The sequence below is a fragment of the Dryobates pubescens genome, chromosome 4, assembly GCF_014839835.1.
Source record: "Dryobates pubescens isolate bDryPub1 chromosome 4, bDryPub1.pri, whole genome shotgun sequence".
In the NCBI taxonomy this organism is placed as follows: Eukaryota; Metazoa; Chordata; class Aves; order Piciformes; family Picidae; genus Dryobates; species Dryobates pubescens.
The window spans coordinates 23825059-23844146 of record NC_071615.1 but is presented as its reverse complement, the minus strand read 5'-3'; the positions used below and the strand labels follow the sequence as shown (position 1 = coordinate 23844146).

General features: G+C 42.8%; 1 protein-coding gene across 1 annotated transcript in view; it reads left to right on the top strand.

Annotated features, from left to right (window-relative positions):
• TRIM71 (tripartite motif containing 71) overlaps window positions 1–10186 on the top strand; it is a 53134-nt gene extending 42948 nt beyond the window's left edge. Inside the window, exons 3-4 of the mRNA XM_054160943.1 lie at window positions 6327–6461; window positions 8297–10186. Coding sequence (XP_054016918.1) covers window positions 6327–6461; window positions 8297–9748 — 1587 coding nt within the window. The 3' untranslated portion in view covers window positions 9749–10186. The remainder of the gene's footprint in view (window positions 1–6326; window positions 6462–8296) is intronic.
• The last annotated feature ends 8902 nt before the right edge of the window (window positions 10187–19088 follow it).

Here is a 19088-nt window from a genome sequence, read left to right as displayed (position 1 = left end):
CCTTCCTTGTCCTAGGGGAAAGCTGTCCTCATTGCTAGGATGCTTTCCTAGCTTTTTCAGAGACCTAAATTGATTCACAGGATGATATGAAAGCCAAAGTTGACCCTGGATTAATGGGATGGGAGGGAGGGCAAGACTACTGCCTTTCTACACGGGGAGCTTGTTCTGCTGCCTTGTTTTACCTTGTGAAAGTGCACACTTAGCTGTCTTCTTTCAGAATTTTTTCCAAGGCCTGGGCTGCAAACTGAACGTAAATCTGTTACGCTGACTGACAGATGGCGTCTTCAAAATGTCATGTTCTTAAAATACATCTATAGATGTGTAATTGTATATATGTATGTATATGTGTGTAATCTAATGCACTTGCAGAACAGTAAAGCACCGAGCGCTCATTCCCATGTAGGGGCAGTTTCCAGGTGAACACGTTAAACTGCAATTTCAATCTGCTCGCGTCAGTTGGCTTAAAAGTAGTTCTGCTGGAAAACAAACACGCTCTTTCCTAGCTGAGCCTATAGTTGTTTTTGCTGGGATGATTGACAGTGCAGGCTTCCACATTTAAATGAATGCAGTGAGACTGGTCATGGGCAAGACCTACAGGGAACCATTCTCTTATCTACCAGCATGAAAGCCTTAGAGGTTGGTGGTAAGGCAGGTCATCCATTAAAGCAATGGCTCTTCTCTCCCAAATCATGGGGGGAGGCAAAATTAAGTATATTAACACTTTTATTTTAGGGAAGGGAGGTACTGTAAGAAACTTAGCCAGCTGGAGGAGGAAGCTGATCTGTTGCCTCTGCCCTTTAGTGGAAGCTTCCCTGTGGGTTGCCATATGAATCTGTGCTGCTGGGAGGTCGATACCTGAGAAGGATGGCACCACTGTGCTGCAAGGAATCATTCCAGGGCTGTCACATTGAGTTAGCTCAGGCACCCCTTGTGCGTGGCTTTGAAGTCAAACATGCAGGTTTGAGAATCTGAAGTGAATCTTTGTAAACAAAATGGAGGTAATTGTGCTTTTCTAAGTCTGTGGAGTTTATCAACAAAAGTTGAATTCCTTTGTGCTTCTAGTTACTGTTTTGTGTTGTGTTTTAGTGAGTTCCTTAGTGTAGCATATGAGCAGATGATTATTGGAGAAGATGGATTTGATTATGTTGCTGTCCAAACCGCTGTTTTGCCTAAAAATGTAGGCAAAAAGTCAATACTTGAAATAAAAACGGAAGATTTTTATTGCCAATTTCAGACATGAGTTAACCTGGCTTCCAGCCTCCATCAAACCTTGTTTTACATTTTTCTTTGTGGGAATTTTTCTTACTAGCATTTTACACTTCTTAGACTGAAACCTTTAAATGCTTCAGCTATTGTGATTTGTGCTATAGTTCCAATAACATTACTGCTAAGTCTCTGCTGAGCTTGTTAATTCTAGTATCTTTGCTGCAAGTATACTTTGTATAGGATCTCCAAATTAATTTTTCTAGTATAAGAACATTAGAGTTTATACCCAGGTCTTGGTGCTGGATAAAGGTGGCTGTTTAGTCCAGGTTCCCTTATTCTGCCCTGAAACCATGGTAACTCATTGGAAAAGTTTTGTGACAGCCCTTTCTCTTTTTATTACTGTAAGGGACTGAAAAAAGACTGTGGATGGAGCACTTTCCATTTGGTGGAACAGAGCTAATTTGAGATACAGGGAAAGGTTTCCTTAAGTCTTCTGTTTACTGTGCTTTTAAAAGCTACAGAGGGATTTGCCAGAGAATATGCATCTCAAAGAATTTTTTTTCCCTTTAAGTAGGATTAACTTCTTAAATTCCTTAGTGTTTAAAGTGTAAATCCCTCATATTGAGGTAGGGAATTGTGTATTTAAGATTCTTTAGCTGTTACCTGTGGTCTGGTCACCACTGAAATATGGAAGGATTCCTCTGAGGAAAACAAAGTTTTGCTTTCAAGTTTGAATTTTGTCTCCAGAGGTTTGCACTTCCATCGAATAATTTAAGACCAGCAAACTTAATTACTGGAATTTGTCTGAACAAGTATGCCTCCCTCCCATCTTCTTGGATGGGTGGAACTAGAAATCCTAAGGACCTTTTTAAAAAAATGTTCATCCAAGCTCATCTTGATGAGCTGCTGTGCAGTTACCATCAGCAGCTTTTGCCTTAGTGTTAGTTGTGCCATTTGCTCAAAAGGGCAACTTTCTGAACCTATTATCATGGCTCAGCCTCTGGTTTAACAGGCTCTGCTGTTTCACAGATCTGAGTTAGCCTCTTTAAATAGCTCTGTGTGTGGACACACTGATTTAATTTGGGTATTGGACTGCAGAAACCATGCAGTGAGAGCATCAGCACCTTTACAGTAGCTCTGTAATTCTTGTTTGTAGGTGATCAGAAGAATGCTTTGTAATGCTTTTTATTTCTCCTGTATGCTTCTGATCACGATTTGTCATTTAAAAAAAGCAGCACTAGCAAAAACTTGGAGTAGTAATATTTGAAGAATATTATTTTTAAGTATTCCATAGGAATGGATGTCTGCATTACTTTCCTTCATGAAAACCATGCTTGTTTCCCCCACTGCTAGCTCTGTGTGCAAAGTTTCCTTCCTTTGTTGTGGCCCTCTGGAACATAGTACCTGCACAAACATGGTTATGTAAATTTTACTCTGAGGGATTGAAAGTACTGGTTTCAACCCTACAGTTTATAAGATAGGTTGCAGAGTCCTTTTATATATTCATAATGCAAGGCACTGGTGATACCTGTAAAAGAATGAGGAGCAATATTGGCCATCTTTTGGCCCCTGAGGTGTCACAGGTGAATAGGTACAGCTGCAAATAAGTGACTTACTATATTGGCCAACAGCAGGAAACAAAATAATTCTGCATCTCAAATTCAGTAACCCAATCTGTTCTTTGCTGAGCCACAGGCCTTGTCTTCTGTTTCCCAAGCATCTGAACTGAGTGACTACCTCATTCACTAGCACAGGAATAATTATGACATACCATGGAGAGAGAGGGAGCATCATAAAAGCTGACTTTCTTTAAAAGGATTTCTTGTTAAAAACATTGCATGATGTCTGACCAGAACATACAATGCTGCTGCTTAAGAAGCTTCCTAAAAAGCTGACCTCTGTTTCTACACAGGAAATGCCTGCAGAACAGCAGGAAAGTTATCATGGTAGAGCTGTGGTATCTTGCAGTAATCAAAGAGAACAATGTATTTCCATGTAAAGAAGGCTTCTCAAATTTGTACTTAGAGCTCCAGCTGCTGTTTCAGATACTTGTATTTTGCTGTTTACCCCCACGTGCAATACCACTGCCTACTGCTGCATGTTTCGATGCTGGTCATCCATCCTTGGGCTGTTCTAGCCTGTTTTGGCAGAGTGCAGGGTCATGTGAATGTTACCAAAACTTTACCAATTAACAAAATTAGAGCCTTAGTGTTTTGGGAATCCTTCACTGATCTTACCTGTCCAGACTCAGGCAAAGGATAAATCCAGATGATTATTCAAGTTGTTGGTAGGCAACCTTGTGCTATGCAGTATAGTTACTTGCCCTTCCAGTTTCTACAGGTGATAGACAACAGAATCCACAGGGAATTAATACCTCTCTTGCTATGATAGAGTTCTTATTGGTGGACTCTGTTTTTAGTGAAGAATTGTGAAGAAAGTTGAAATTGCTCTTGGTTGTAAGGTATCAGGAAAACATACCCAGACCACTGTCTCGAAGGATACTGCTGTACAGAAAGCTCAGGCAAATAAACCAAGATTTACCTGCTTTCAGAGATGTGCTTGGTGGAATGAGTATGAGTGGATAACCTACTGTCCCTAACATTTCTCAAGGAGAGGGTGTTTTGCTGTCCTTGACAAGAATCCTGGTTGGTTTTGGAAGAAATACGTACCTTTGCCCTGCAGTAGAAGCTGGTTCTATGTTTCAATGTTAAAATAAAGATTGATAGAGGCAAGATAGTCTTTTGTACAGACTCTTCCAGATAGGACTCAGATCTAATAGCTTTTATGAATCTTTATCTTCTGGCTAGTTGTGGCTTCATCTGCTTTGCTAGTCGTAATGAGGCTTCTCACTTTCTGTCAGCTTGAAATTGAGCCAAATTTATCAGCCAAAAGCTTTGTGTGAAGGCAGGTCAGGTCTGCCTCCAGTGGGACTGGGATATCTAGGCTTTCCATGAACTTGGATACATTTCCTGTTTAGAAGGTAGCAAGTGTGGCTCTAGCCTGGGAGTTACCTTGAGGAAGCATGCCTATCTTATTGAGCCCTGTGCTTCAAGGGCTGTGAGCAGCACTCCTATTTTCATCTGCCAGCTTGCACACTTTTTGGAATTAAAGAACAGAAACATTGCCTTGTCTGACTTTCTCAGAATTGTCTTCATCTTGTCCCCAGAGAGTAATAACAGTACTCTACTCTCTGTGTCCCAGAAGGATGTATCCAATTCAGACTAGCTGTCTTAAAATAACTGCATGGAATGGAAATGTCCAAGTAACAGTATACTTCTATTTTTATATCTTAGCTTTCCCATTGTTGAAGCAAACTAGATGCTGTTGAACTTGCCAGATCAGACTTGGAAAACAACAGCCAATTCCATGGAAGACAACAAAAAGCCTTCTCTGACTTCCTAGACAAAGCTGGAGCACGTTGGGTAGTTCATAGATTGTTGCATTGGGTGGTTCTTAGACTGGTGGTGCATATTCATATATGGAATTAAGCCGATGATATTTTCCACAAGGCTCTGAGTGTACAGTAAAGTCTTCAATTACATTTTATCAAGCCTATGGTTAAAGATGCTTTTTGCCAGAGTATTCCTTAGCTACCTAGTCTGAAACAGCTCAAGTTCTGAAGGGACTCAGACCAGAATGGGGGAAAGGTGTTGGCGAGTCTGCCTAAAATGCACTGTTTAAAGACAACTGCTTCTGGCTATTTTCATGGCTTTCAGTATGGAATACAGAAAATGAAGGCGAGTTTGAGTTACGTTATCAGTTGTCAGCAACTTGCATTAAGCTGCTTATATGTACTTCTTTCTTCAGAACCACTCTGGGGCAGTTGTGTACTGTGTTGGTAGGGGTTTAGATGTCTTGTGTATGTTGTTTAATATTAAAATTATAAAAATAAAGTACTGTGATGTGTCAAGCTTATGGAAAGAGAAACAAGTAAATGCTTGATGGTGCAGTCACAGAATCCCAGGATGGTCGAAGATGCAAGGGACCTTTGAAGGTCCTGTCCAACCTTTCTGCCCAAACAGGGCTGCCTAGAGCCAGTTGCCCATTATCACGTCCAGACAGCTCCACAGCCTCTGTGGGCAACATACACCAGTGCTCAGTCCATCCTTCCAGTGGATAAAGTGTTTTCCTGACGCTCAGAGGGAACCTCTTGTGGTTCTGTTTGTGCCCGTTGCCTCTTGTCCTGTCACCAGGCACCACTGAAAATGGCTCTGTTCTCTGTGCACCCTCCCTTCAGGTATTTGCAGGATCCTACCTGAGCTTTCTCTTTTCTAGGCTAAATACTTTCACAGAGCATCATTTTGTTCTAGATTTTTTAATAAACAAACTAGTGTTTTTTTTTCACCTCTTAGAAGTTCACACTCTTACCTGGATGTTAATGTTGGCTCATTGTATGACAGAGGTGTTGAAAAGGTGTCATTGACCTTTTTTTCCATGGAGAATTGAGATTCTTCAGACTTGCCTGCTTTTCATCTTGCTTGGTTTTATGCCCTTTCCTGAAATACTGTGTGAAAATAGGAGCAGTTTGGGAAAGATTTTTCAAGGAAACTTGGAGACTTGTTCCTTTCAGATATATTCTGTGTATTTGCAGAACATTACATTACATAAATGTCTTTTAAATACTAGTATTACAAAGTTACTGGAATTGGATCTCTATCCAAGTTGTAAATAACTGTATTTATGCCTTTTCCTTTGAAACTGTTAGGGGGTATTTCTGTGCAGCTCAGATACAGAGAGAAGTCTGTTCTCCAGTATAACTTTGTACCATCACACAACAGTGGTCAGAACCATTTTGAGAGACAAGACAAACTGGGTTTTTTGTGTGTAGGAAAAGACAAGTATGAATTTCTGTGCATGTACCTTGTTTTAAGTGCATGTTAATTGGAATTGCACAAGGAATTGGTGAAGGGCACAGTGATGGTGTAAACTCCATGTAATTGATGCACTAAAAAATTATGTCAGTTTTCAGGCTCTGTGATGTGTTAAGACCTAATAAAAACCCAACAGTTGTCACTTTGCCTTCAGCTGAAGATTGGTGAAATGTAAGCAGCAGTCCTCTGATGCATTTCTGATTGGTTTGGTTGAGCCCTAAGTGTTGTCTTGTTTTTTGTTCTCCCCAGCTAAGCATTGAGCAGGCCCAGACTGTGGCAGAGCAGGTTGAGATGAAAGCGAAGGTGGTACAATCTGAAGTCAAAGCAGTGACTACTAGACATAAGAAGGCCTTGGAAGAGCGGGAGTGTGAGCTGCTCTGGAAGGTATGCACCTTAGACTTGTGGTTTGAACTGCTGAGAAGTACCTTTTCAAACTGAAAATGTGACTCTTGACTGATAGCCTCCCAAGGAATGCGATATAGAATCACAACAGGTTACTGTGAACTCAGTTTTCTGTGGGTGGCAGGATGCTGGATTCTGACCCCGGTTAGCGTTGTGCTGAGGATCTCTTGATCTGCAAAGCTGCTTGCGTTTCGGCAGGGACTGCTGCCTGCTCCTCACACAAGTTGTGTGAGCACTCCCTCTGCTGGCTCCCCAGTTCGCTACTGGTTGGCGAGGAGATGGCCTTTTAAAACCTTGTTTAAAGAATGCCTTTAAAATCTCTTCAAATATGTTGCTGTTGACTTAGGTGTGTAGTATGTGGATTTCCTTACCTGCTCCACTTCTCAAAGGAAGGAAGCAAAGCTGTTTATGCTGTGTCCTTTCTAAGAAAGACTATTAGGAAAATCTGCAAGATTGACTTCTATTATCCCTACACCTAAAACACATTTTATTCGCATTTCAAGGTGGTGTCCCTCTGTGGTTTGGGGTTTTTATTGCTAACAGAAAAGCAGTGTCTCCAGCAGGAGTTTCTGCACAGTCCCAAACTCCTGCACTCTCTTCAGCTAGGCTGCATATGTGATACTGGAGTATTCTTTCTTGGAGATCTATTGGAAGAAATATCTGACTTCTTAAAAGTATGCCTTAACTGACATGAAATAGCATGTTTGTACATCTGTTCTCTGGTCAGTGTAGAACCAAGGAGTCTTCAGACAGTGAGTTTTGGCCTTCATTAAAATACATTGCCGGTATTGTTCAGCAGCTGAGCAGGTATTTGCTTATAAGGAAATGTATTTTTGCAGCAGCTAAGCAATTACATGTTTCTTTGGTTGTGCAAGGCAGGTGTCTTTGCCTTATGCTCTAAAGTGTCCTCTTTTTTTTTTGCTTGTTTGGGCTTTATTTTGGTATGTGTGGGTTGGTTGGTTTTTTCCCCTTGTGGTGGTGTGTTTATTGTTTGGTGCTTTTTTTTGGTTTCCCCCCCAAGTAAAGATAAACATAGGCTTATATAAAATAGTTACAAATAAACTCTTTTTACTTTGCTTCAGTCCCCCAAGCAGGGACTGGCATCAACTTTGAGTCATTTGAAGCGACATTCTAAAGCATCCTGTTGTAAAGCACTAGCTCTGCGTGATTGACAGTACTTCCAATAAAATACTAAAGCAACAGGACTCTCAAGTCCCTGCAGATAGATGTCTGGTATTATTCAGTCCTATGAAAACAGTTCTGGCAGGCAGGGGAATGACAAGAGACCATGTGCTTTAGCTGATGCTGACTCCTAGCCTCAGATTTGAGTGGTAGCAGCCTGCCTTCTGAAGGTGGTCTCAATTCTGATTTAGAGAAGCTTCAGACTCTGCTTTTTTTTTTTTGGGAGCCTGCAGTAATCTGTCTTCTCTGGAGTCTAAGGTATACCTTTGGATGATTTCTCAAGTACTACCTTGCAACTAGAAAATAGAACAGCATTTGAAGAAGCAAATGATAGCTAGTAAGCAAGTGACTCTTGCTCTTGCTTTCAAATAACACTGGTGATACAGCAGATCTGCAGAGCAAGAACGTATGGTTTTGACTGGAGAATGGGAGAGATTAATAATCCTGAATTTGGATAAATACCTTAATTTCTGCTTCTCTACATCCTGGCTGTTAGAGGCTTGTTCTGCAGTTCTGTGTTGGCATGCTGCAACAATTGCACAACTGATTCTTATGGAGAGCAACATTAGGAAATGTTTGTGTTACGGGTTGTCTTTCCTGATGTGTGTTTTTCTCCCCCCTCATCTCCTCTGAAGGTGGAGAAGATTCGCCAAGTCAAGGCGAAGTCACTCTACTTGCAAGTTGAAAAGTTACGTCAGAACCTCAATAAGCTGGACAACACCATCAGTGCTGTTCAGCAGGTCCTGGAGGAGGGCCGTACCATGGATATTCTTCTGGCCCGGGACCGCATGCTGGCTCAGGTGCAGGAGCTGAAGAATGTGCGAGGCCTTCTTCAGCCACAGGAAGACGACAGGATCATGTTCACTCCCCCTGACCAGGCACTGTATATGGCCATTAAATCAATGGGCTTTGTCAGCAGTGGGGCTTTTGCTCCTCTCACCAAAGCCACTGGGGAAGGGCTCAAGCGTGCGCTGCAGGGCAAAGTGGCCTCTTTCACAGTAATAGGGTATGACCACGATGGGGAGCCTCGCCTGTCGGGAGGTGACATGATCTCTGCAGTGGTGATGGGCCCGGATGGAAACCTTTTTGGGGCAGACATCAGTGATCAGCAGAATGGGACCTACCTGGTCAGCTACCGTCCACAGCTGGAGGGAGAACACCTGCTATCTGTGATGATGTGCAACCAACACATTGAGAACAGCCCCTTCAAAGTCGTTGTGAAATCTGGTCGCAGCTATATAGGCATCGGGCTGCCAGGGCTCTCCTTTGGCAGTGAGGGAGACAGCGATGGCAAACTCTGCCGCCCCTGGGGAGTCAGTGTAGACAAAGAAGGCTACATCATCGTCGCTGACCGCAGTAACAATCGCATCCAAGTGTTCAAACCATGCGGGACCTTCCATCACAAGTTCGGCACGCTGGGCTCCCGCCCGGGGCAGTTCGACCGCCCTGCTGGTGTGGCCTGTGACGTCTCACGCAGGATCATCGTGGCTGACAAGGACAATCATCGCATCCAGATCTTCACGTTCGAGGGGCAGTTCATTCTGAAGTTTGGGGAGAAAGGAACAAAGAATGGGCAGTTCAATTACCCGTGGGACGTGGCTGTCAATGCAGAGGGCAAGATCCTGGTCTCTGACACAAGGAATCATCGAGTTCAGCTGTTCGGGCCTGATGGCATGTTCCTGAACAAGTACGGCTTCGAAGGGGCACTCTGGAAGCACTTTGATTCCCCCAGAGGTGTGACTTTCAATCATGAGGGCCACTTGGTAGTGACAGACTTTAACAACCATCGCCTTCTGGTCATCCATCCAGACTGCCAGTCAGCACGTTTTCTGGGCTCAGAGGGTACTGGGAACGGTCAGTTCCTGCGCCCGCAGGGAGTGGCGGTGGATCAAGAGGGGCGCATTATCGTGGCTGATTCCAGGAACCACCGGGTGCAGATATTCGAGTCAAATGGTAGCTTTTTATGCAAGTTTGGCACTCAGGGAAGTGGCTTCGGTCAGATGGACCGTCCTTCAGGTATAGCCATCACCCCTGATGGCATGATTGTGGTGGTCGACTTTGGAAACAATCGAATTCTTGTCTTCTAATAGGTGTTTGAATTAGGAAGAAACTGTCTCAGGGAAATTCTTCTAAGAGAAAACAAAATACAACGTTAATTCAAACCTACCTCATCTTTAATTTTTTTACAGATGAATGTACTTACCCTTTTCTGCAGGGAGTGAGCCTGTAAAGTTAAATTCTATCTACCTCATATTGTTCTCCCTTCCTTCCCAGGTTTCTCACCCCTCCCCATCCCCACACACTTGCAGTTCAGAATGTTTTACCTCTCCCCCGATGGGGTTTCATGCACAAACAAGTGTTGCTGTGCACATTAGGTGGTTTGTGTGGCGAATTGTTAGACTAAGCCAAAAAAAGGCTCTATGTAACTCTTTCAATGGGGAAAATGGGAGTAGGTGTCTGTAAAGAATTTGTGTTCTTGACCATACTGCAGTTCAGTGGGTGGGGATATGGGAGGGGAGGGACTCTTGTTGGTTTGCTTGATTTGGGGGTTTTTGGGGGTGTTTGTGTTGTTGTGTTGTTTCTTTTTTTTAATTGCTGCTGCAGCAGAGAACTTTTCCTGTTCTCCTTTTTATACCTCAATGTGTTTGACTTACTGGTGAGCACAGCGCGCTGTTCCCAGGTGACTTTGAACATTTTGTGAAAGTGAGTGGAGTTCACTGTCCAGGAAGAGCAAGCTTTGCATCTTTCTGGCATTTGTGTGAACCTTTTGTTGTTTTTTTTTGAAACAGTAATCCAACAGCACAAAGTGAAGCTGATGAAAATGCACAAAATCTTAAGTTTAAACCAAATTGTTCATGTTAGTGGCTTAGTGCAGTCATTCTAAAGTTTAGATAAAAAAAAACTTCCTTTAATATATCCTATCTTTAGTAGTTCTTTTTACCCTTTTCACCTGAAAGCTATATGAGTTTTTTTCAAAGTTACTGTTTCTTTTATCAATGTACCTAATCTGGGTAACAGAGGAGGTTACAAGGAGCATTGAAACAGGGAAAATCAAACCCTTTGGATTTACTTTGTTATGAAATTACTCGCTTGCCCTTCCCCCCCCCCCCCCCCCTTTAGAGAGACAGTAAGGGAATAATGTTTGATGGATTTGTTAGAAGTGGTACCTTTTTGCAAAAGAAATAAGCACAGCTTTGGAGATTCAGGGTGTGTTTTAGAGAAGTCAGCAGGATTGTGTTTTGTGTATTTAAAGAGGATTGCAATAACTATCACGACAGAAATGTTTCTCATCTTCTGGCTTCCCCAAAGAACTGGACCTGAAAAATTCAGGAAGGTCTGCTGTAGTTTGTAGAGTGAGGTGGGACTGTAGTTCCACGTGTCTTTTGCTACAGACCCAAGTGAAAGTTTACCAGTACCAGTGTAAGGCAAACTGCATCAAGATGAAACTTTGCTGCTTTTTTTCCAGAGCAGTACCAAAGAATTTTGTATAAAATGTATATAATCCTTCAAAACTTGGAGGCAGGGGGAAGTTAGCCCTTTCAGGGATATAAAACCAGCTTTTCCGAGAAGCAGAAACTTCTTTTTGAGAATAGAGGTCTCTAGCAAAATGTGACTTGGGGTCCCAGGAAATATTTGGGTTCATTCTTCAGTTACTTGCATTCCAGTTTAGCTGTTAATGCAGATACGGTCTCTACAGAGCTGTCACTTCACCCTCTAGATAAGGCCTTTGGTGGCAAACAAGAATGGTTAACGTGGGGAACAGAGGGCTTTTCTCTCTGTAATGGAAAAATTCATGTACCAGTACTCTTGGGCTTGGAAATTCCATCTTACTTACCTTGCTGTTTGCAAGAAAAGATCTTTGAAACAAACAGTCATTATGAAAAAGTCTGAAAAGCCTGAACTGTCCCCAAGGATAGAGTTCATCTCTCTGCTAGCCAGCATGCACAAGGGTGACCTGAGGTCAAAAGGCTCTTTACGAGTTTGTGAGAAATCACAAGGTGCACTTTCTTTCTTCCTGCTTTTCCACTCCAAGGACTGTTAACTTTCTGGGTTTGGGAGAAATCCCGATGGTGTGTGCAGGCGAGATAGCTGCCACTTGAGAGGAGGCTTAAACTAGAGGACCAGAAAGACAGATTGATGAGATGGCAAAACCTCATTTGAAAGAAGGGTGAGGAAAAACCACCTAAATTAAATGTAATAGACTAACTGCTGCCTTTCAGCCAGAGTCTTGAGGAAGCAAACTCTTCAAAGCAGTGTTTCTGTTAGACTTAAGCTTAGGACAGCACAGTTTAAAAATAGTCTTCAAAGGATAATCTTTTAATGACAGGTATCTGCATAAATTTCTGTGGCCACTCAAAACGTGGGTAGGAGGGAAAGAGCTAGTTTACCTTCAGTGTTTTCAAGTTCTTACCTACATGCTGCCTTCTTGAGGGTAGCCTACAGCTGTGACAGATTTCTGTTTGTCTTGTCTTGTTCAGTCCAAGAATTATTTGCAGCTTGGGACTGTGAAAACTAATAGCCTGTAAGATCTAGATACCAAAGAAAACTGGTTGAAAAAGCTTTAATGTTTAGTTTGCAGTGTCCTTGCATTTGTCCTATCATGTCTTAATAAAAAATGCCAGGTCTCTAATACCTTGACCCAGACAGTGGTGGAGTATGCTAGAAATACACTTGTGTGTTTAATGCTTGTTGAGTTCTTAACCTTCGCTAGGACTAGAAGGGAGCTTTTCCAAGCATTAAAAAAAAAGAGTGAAGTGTGCATTCAGGATTTAATGGATTTGCAGAAACCTTTTTGCCCTTCTCCAGCCTGCTCCAAGTAGAAGGTGACAGACACTGAAGTTGCCCTTTATTTTGTATGGAGCCATTGCACAAACCTCCAGTCCTGCTCCATCAGGAAGAGGAATAACTTGAACTCTTCCTAAGTCGTTGTCTATTTAATTCAGTGGGATTTGCTTGCAAACCAAACCTCTCAAGTGTTTGACCTCATATGTTGGGGAGCTTTTTTGTTTTAAAAACACTGCTATTTAGCTACCCAAAATAAGTCCTTATCCTTGTCATAGATAGTGCTAAGCACACTTGGTCTCATTGAAAAATGGTAGCATAGCTTATAAAATGGAGTGGTTTATATGCAATGAAAATAAGTAGCAGTAATATACAATGCCAACACCAGATGCCCCATAGGGGCTTTTCAAAAGTAATACTTAAACAAGAGTCAAGTCTTGCTCTGTTTTTCCATGCATGTTCTCAGGCTACACGTGCTCTCAGGTCAGTGCCCCAGTACCATCACATACACAGTGCAGAGAGAAGCAGCAAGGCTCTGAAGCTGAGTTGCAAACTGAACAAGCATTCAGAGTAATCTGAACTTGTGGAAATGGCCTGGGGAAGGGTGAAGTGAGCTTATTGAGCTTCTGCCTCTTTCTCTTGCGTCTGATGTTGGGGAGCAACAGATGTGAGTGACAGACCTTTATCAGAACTCCCAAAGGAATTTTGCTAAGCCAGGTTAAACCAGCGGCTCTCGGTAAACTTTGCTTGACAAAATGTTATCAGCAGTCAGTTTGGCTGGTTTGGGTTCAGCCTGTGAAGCAGTCTTGTTCTTTCTCAGACTGAAGCAGACTCATCCTTCAGATAATTCACTCCTTTTTATTCAGTACCTTTTAAATGTAACTTATTCAGAGAAGCCCATAAACCTTAAACTTGTAGAGAAAGGCAAGGGAGGGATGACATCATCTGGGCCGAGTGCAGACTGGGGCTAGATGTAATCAAGCTAGGAGGAAGAACAAGGCATTTGGCCCTCGGAATTGCAGGAAAATGAACCCAGTCTGTTAAGCTGCAGGTGAAATTGATTTCTGAAGAGAGCAGGTGTATGGGCTTAGCTTGGCCATAACTTTGATCACAAGATCTTTGTTCAGTTCTGTTTTTTTGAAAAAAACATATTGTGCCAAAGTGTTTTGTGTTTGTTGGGGGTTCTTTTGGTTGGTTTTGTTTGGGTTTTTAACTTTTGTTGTTGTTTGAAAGGATTGTAAGCCAAATGGTGCCAAAAGGTAATAGGGTATTTAAAGATAGAGATATTTAGACAAACAGTTTGGAGCTGTATAAAAAAAATGAACACTGGTACTTGTGTTAGACAAATAATTGTACCTTTGGTCTTTGAGTCCTTGGGAGTTTGAAACCCAGTTTGCTGTGGTACAAAATGCACAACTAGATATGCCACTACCTTTTTCTTGAAGTTCTACCTCACTTTGCAGAAGCAAATCATCTACCTCAATTTAGCATCAGACAGGTTTCAGAAACAGTAGAGAATCTGCCTGGGGGAAGGTTTCATCCTGCCTGTTGGACAAGCATTTTATTTGAAAATGAGATAAGTGTGTACAATGTGGTGACTTCCTGCTTCTGTTTGCTTTTGGTTTTGCTGCCTCCCCGTGGACACATTAAGCTGCCCTTGCTAGAGAATCTGTAAATAAAGCCGAATATTTGTACATTCAGGCAAACGGGACCAAGATACCTGAAACACTTGTTGAGTTTGTTCTGTTTTCACTACAAAGGAAGAAAATGTAAACTTAGTCAGTATTATGACACTAGTAGCTGACATGACATCCTTCATGTTCATTTGCAGTGTTCTTATATCCATAAGACCTTTGAGGTCTTCTCTACAAGAGAAAAACTTTCATGCATGCCTACAAGTAAATCCAGTTTGGGAAGACTAATCTCACGGTTGCTGCAAACACAATGCTGTATCAAATGCTTGAAGGGATAAGATACTGGGTTTGTGATGGTTGGGGTGGGGTGTTCTGGGGTTTTTTGTTTTTTTTTTAGTAGTAGCTTTCTTGACTCAATGGAATTTTTTCCACCATGACAAAGCAATCGACTTTGTATTTCTGGAGGGCAGGCTAGGTTCAAGGCAGTCTCAGGAGAGGCAGTTTAAAACCAGTATGTGGGGGTTTATGCAACTAAGTGACATGCAGCAAGCTCCTTGCTTTACCTGTGGAGTAAAGTTGCAGAAGCACATTTTCAGATTACTATATCAAAGTCTTTTTTTTCCTCCCCTGCTTATAAAAGGGGATGACAGAAGTGGGTACAGGAGACCCCTAATAACAGTGGGCTGTGTTGGGTTTGGTAAATGTTATGGTGGAAAATGTACATTGATGTCTCTAAGTGATCTTACGGGTTAACGAGCCAAACTGGCATCTTTTTCCATCATTGTTTAACCAATAATGGTTCTAAAAATGCTTTGTGTACCTGCATGGTCTTAGACCTTCTATTAATGATTGTATCAGCTTACAAACTCAGGTAGATAATTTTTTTTAAGCTCTTTTCATAGAGCCTTACTGACTGAATGTTAAGTGTCTGTGTAGTATAGTTAAGTAACTTCCTTTTCAACTACCAGACTAGTTTAAAAAAAAAAAAAGAAAAACTTTTATAGGTTTGTAGAGTATTTTTCAGACAGTTAAGTAGTTTTTCCTTCAGAGGAAGGATGTCTGTTTCTGGGTTTTTAGTTTCTTTTTCTAAAATAACTAAAGTTTTTAACTAGCTTGTAAGGTGTCCTTAGTCACCTGAGTTGGTGGGGGTTTCTTACCTGTATGTGACTCTTGTAAGTGTGCATTACCTGTTGTGTGCTGCTTGGCTCATACACAATCCATTGGAGTAGTGAGGGTGCTGAACACATGCCTGCAATTGAAGTCGCATAGAAAATGGAAGTCTTCAACAAAATTGAGGTCATGGGCATGAAATCAATGTCACAAACTTGCATATTTTTTTCTCTCCCTTAATTTCAGTTGACTGTAGATGTATGGCCTCATCTTACAAAAACTTCATTACCAGTGTAAAAGTAGTGCTGCCTTGGTACAGGCTTGCTTTGGCATCCAGAATGATTTGTTTCAGTCCTTGGATGTTAGGCATCTTGAGTTGATTGGGCTTGTAGTTTCCTCTTCTGTTGCAGGTGCTTCTTTTCTACTGTAGCGATTAGTCATGCTGCTCTTAGAACAGTAAAAATGTCTCAGCAGGACAGACAGTGCTCTGCTTTTAATGAGCTGCTCAGTGTTTACATCTAATCGATAATGACACAGGTTGTGACAAGAACTTCCATGCTCCAAAAAAAACCAGGGCATCACATTTCTACTTGGACAAAATCAAGTGGCATAATTTATAGACGTCAGATGCTGAGCGGCACAGAGAAGAAAGCATGACAGGTTATGTGCAAACTTTTATGTAGAATAAGTGAGCAGAACGTTAGAACCCTTGTGTTAATGGAGGCTTCTGAATGTATCTTTGTGGTCCATAGGGAAGGCTGAAGGATGTAGCAAGGAGATGATGTATCAGCTACTGGCAGCCTTAAAACAAAGTCAGTGTCTCTCTGGACTTTAAAATGTTCCTATGCAGTTTATTTTATTTTTGTTTAATCAAATAAATGTGAGCTTTTTCATGGCAAACCTGTGTGTGTGTTTCTGTACTACCCAGACAAGGCCTTCCCTTAAGATGCAAAAAGTAAAAAGCACGTGCTTGAATTTGAGCCTGGCTGCCCGAAAACCTTAACCGGCTTTAAAAGGAGAGGACAAAAGGCCACTGACTGAATTCCTGGCATATGGGTAGCAGCGGAGGTGGCTTCCAGCCCGACAATGCTGACTGCTCTCACTGATTTTTCAAATCTGGGATGGCTTCTAGCCCCAGATCTGCATATACAGCTACAGAACTGCTCAAGGTCGTGCTCTGCTGTCCTTCAAAGTCTTTGACCAGATCATTGTTCATTCTTTTTGCTGGAGCAGCTGTACAGAGATCACGTCAAGCTGAAGGAGTAAAACTACTGGAGAGGAAAAAGGCTGCTCAGGTGAGTGCCAAGATGAAAGACTTAGGCAGCCTTCTGTACAGCTTTGTCTCTATTCCCGTGGCTTCTCTGTGCTCTTTTTTTTCCTGAAGGCAGAACCTCACCGAGCACTAGCAGATGGCCCTGGGCATTGCTGTACAAGTTCCTGCGCTGTTGTCACTGTGTCCACTTTCTGAGCCCATCCCAACGTGTGGGCAATCAGTCTTAGAGTGCTTGTGGGGGAAAAGGAGTGCAAACCCTTCTTCCTGCTGCGGGGATTATGAAGGAGGCAAGGGGAGGGCAGGAGAGGGACAGGCAGCCTTTCATTCAGGAAGCGGCCAAAACTAAAATAATAAACATTGACTTAAGCAGCACAGCCTGGGCTCTGTTACTGTTCCCAGTGTTTTTATGACAGGACAGCTTGCAGTTTTACATGACCTTCACTACTTTACTATCAGAGCTTAAACCTATCAGAGCTTAAACCTTACTATCAGAGCTTAAACCTAGCTGAGGGGGAAAAAAGCAAAAGTCTGACTCTAATAGTGCCAGAGGGGAGACACATCTTTGTTCCCTTTCTGGACGTGTTTTGATATTTGGGTTTTTTTTTTGTTCTTCTCTTGTTGTTGGTAAAACTATGAAACCAAACTGCTGAAAGTCACTGTTACTGCTAATTGAAGAGGGGTGAGTGCTACAGGCAGTGGGGGAACAGTCCCCCACCTCGAGCAGGCAGTGGGGGAACAGTCCCCCACCTCAGTGTGGCAGCCTTAGGGCAGAAGAGCAGCCTTTGTTCGGGGAGGACTGGGACTGAATACTTCACAAGCAAATGCAGCAGTGATAAGGTATCTGGGGAACAACAACTGCATCCTTTATCGAGCCTCGGAAGCGTTGGGTGCCTCCGGGTGGAGCTGGGCACTGCTGAAGCAAGACATTAACATCTTTTGCATCTGAATGCCCCGCATTCCTGGGGGGGGATGGGTGGGGAAGGGGAGAGAAGAATCTTCTCAATTCAGGGCCCAGGACCACACAGAGAGCATCTTTAACCTTTTTGTATTTAATCAGTCTATCTACTTTGGGGGGAAGGATGTACTGGCTCCCTTTTCCTTTTTTTGAGAGAGCTTCCCTGTTTGTTTGGGGTTTTTTCCAAATTTAATTCCTAATGCTTCTAAACTTCTTGCCCCTACCTGAGGACAGTGGGTCACTACTTTTCAAAGCTTTCAGAGTAGCAGTGCTGCTTATCTAATGGCAAAGGGATGATAGCAGGTCTCAAGCTTTCTGCTGTAGTGCTTGGTATAGTTAGCTTCCTGATGAAGGGACATTCTACAGTGCTCACATGGTTTTAAAAAGATGTTACTATGTCTTCTGTCAGATGTGGCTTGTTCATCCAAGATCTTGCTGGCTTCCTCTCCTGAACGAGTCTGCACTACTGCGGAGAACTTGCAGGCCATGCATGCCTGGGGGCCACTTAGAAAAGTGACCTTTCTGCCTGGGGGCTGGACTGGAGGCAATGTAAAATGCCAGCAGCACAGGGACATAAGGTGCTACCCCAACTCTACCCAGCAGACTATCTGGGCAAATAGGAAGAGCTGAAATAGCACAGAACAACCACAGGGAGTGAAGGGAGGAGAGAGACTCTGCATATCTTACAGCAGGATGAAGTCCTGAGGTGGGCTGGCTCCTCTCATCCCCTCTGCTCACAATATGTAATCAAAGGGTCCTTCCTTATGCTGCTATCTTACAGCCTCCTCTTTGAAAGAAAATGGTATTCCTCTAAGCTGGAGACTGCATTAAAAGGGGGAAAAAAAAATAATTAAATCTTACAGGCATGCTCTGTTCCAGGACTTCAACCCAACCGAAGCAAGTGTTCCCTTCAGGGATCTTGCTGCTTGTCACAGCCCTTGTCCTACACACGGCCTTGCTCCACGGACATTAGTTTAGTAGCTGTACCAGGGTTTTGGCCTGGCTGACCTGTAAACTGCCACCTCTTGAGAGGCAGGAGCAGCCGCACCCTTCTAGTTTGTAGTCTGTAAGGCTCAGAAGGGCCAATGCAGCACATTACAAGACAACAGCTGCATCCTGGATGCAAGACTGCACCAGCACACTCTCCCTCCCACTAAGGCTGCCATCATGACCACACAACTGGGAGAAGGGTACAGGCTGGCTTGTTTATGAGGCTGGCTTGTACTAATTGCACACAAACTGCTGCCAGTTAAGTCACTACTGCTTGACAGTGTTCTGCACAGGTGAGGACTTATTTGTGTACCCTTACACCACAAACGCCTAGATTGTGTGACCTGCTAACACTGCCAGGCCACCATCACTGGTGCTGGTTTTATGGAGTGATTATTTGAAAGATTCTGTTATGACCCCCAGGAAAAACCCACCTCCTTTCCTTGCAGCTAAAGCTGTTTACCTGTGTAAACAGCCACATTCCCCCCCTGCCATCTGTCCCTTTGCCTGAGCTTCAACTACAGATGTTCCAGGGCAGGGGCCTACAGGTGCAGTAAACTAGTAAAGTTGGGCAAAAGCCTCTTCTTTGAGGAAGGTGGAGCTTGCATGTCAAAATACAGGAGCTAACACAACAGCTCAACTGCTATTTTTTTCAGCAGGATTTTAGTCCAAGTAAAGATGAC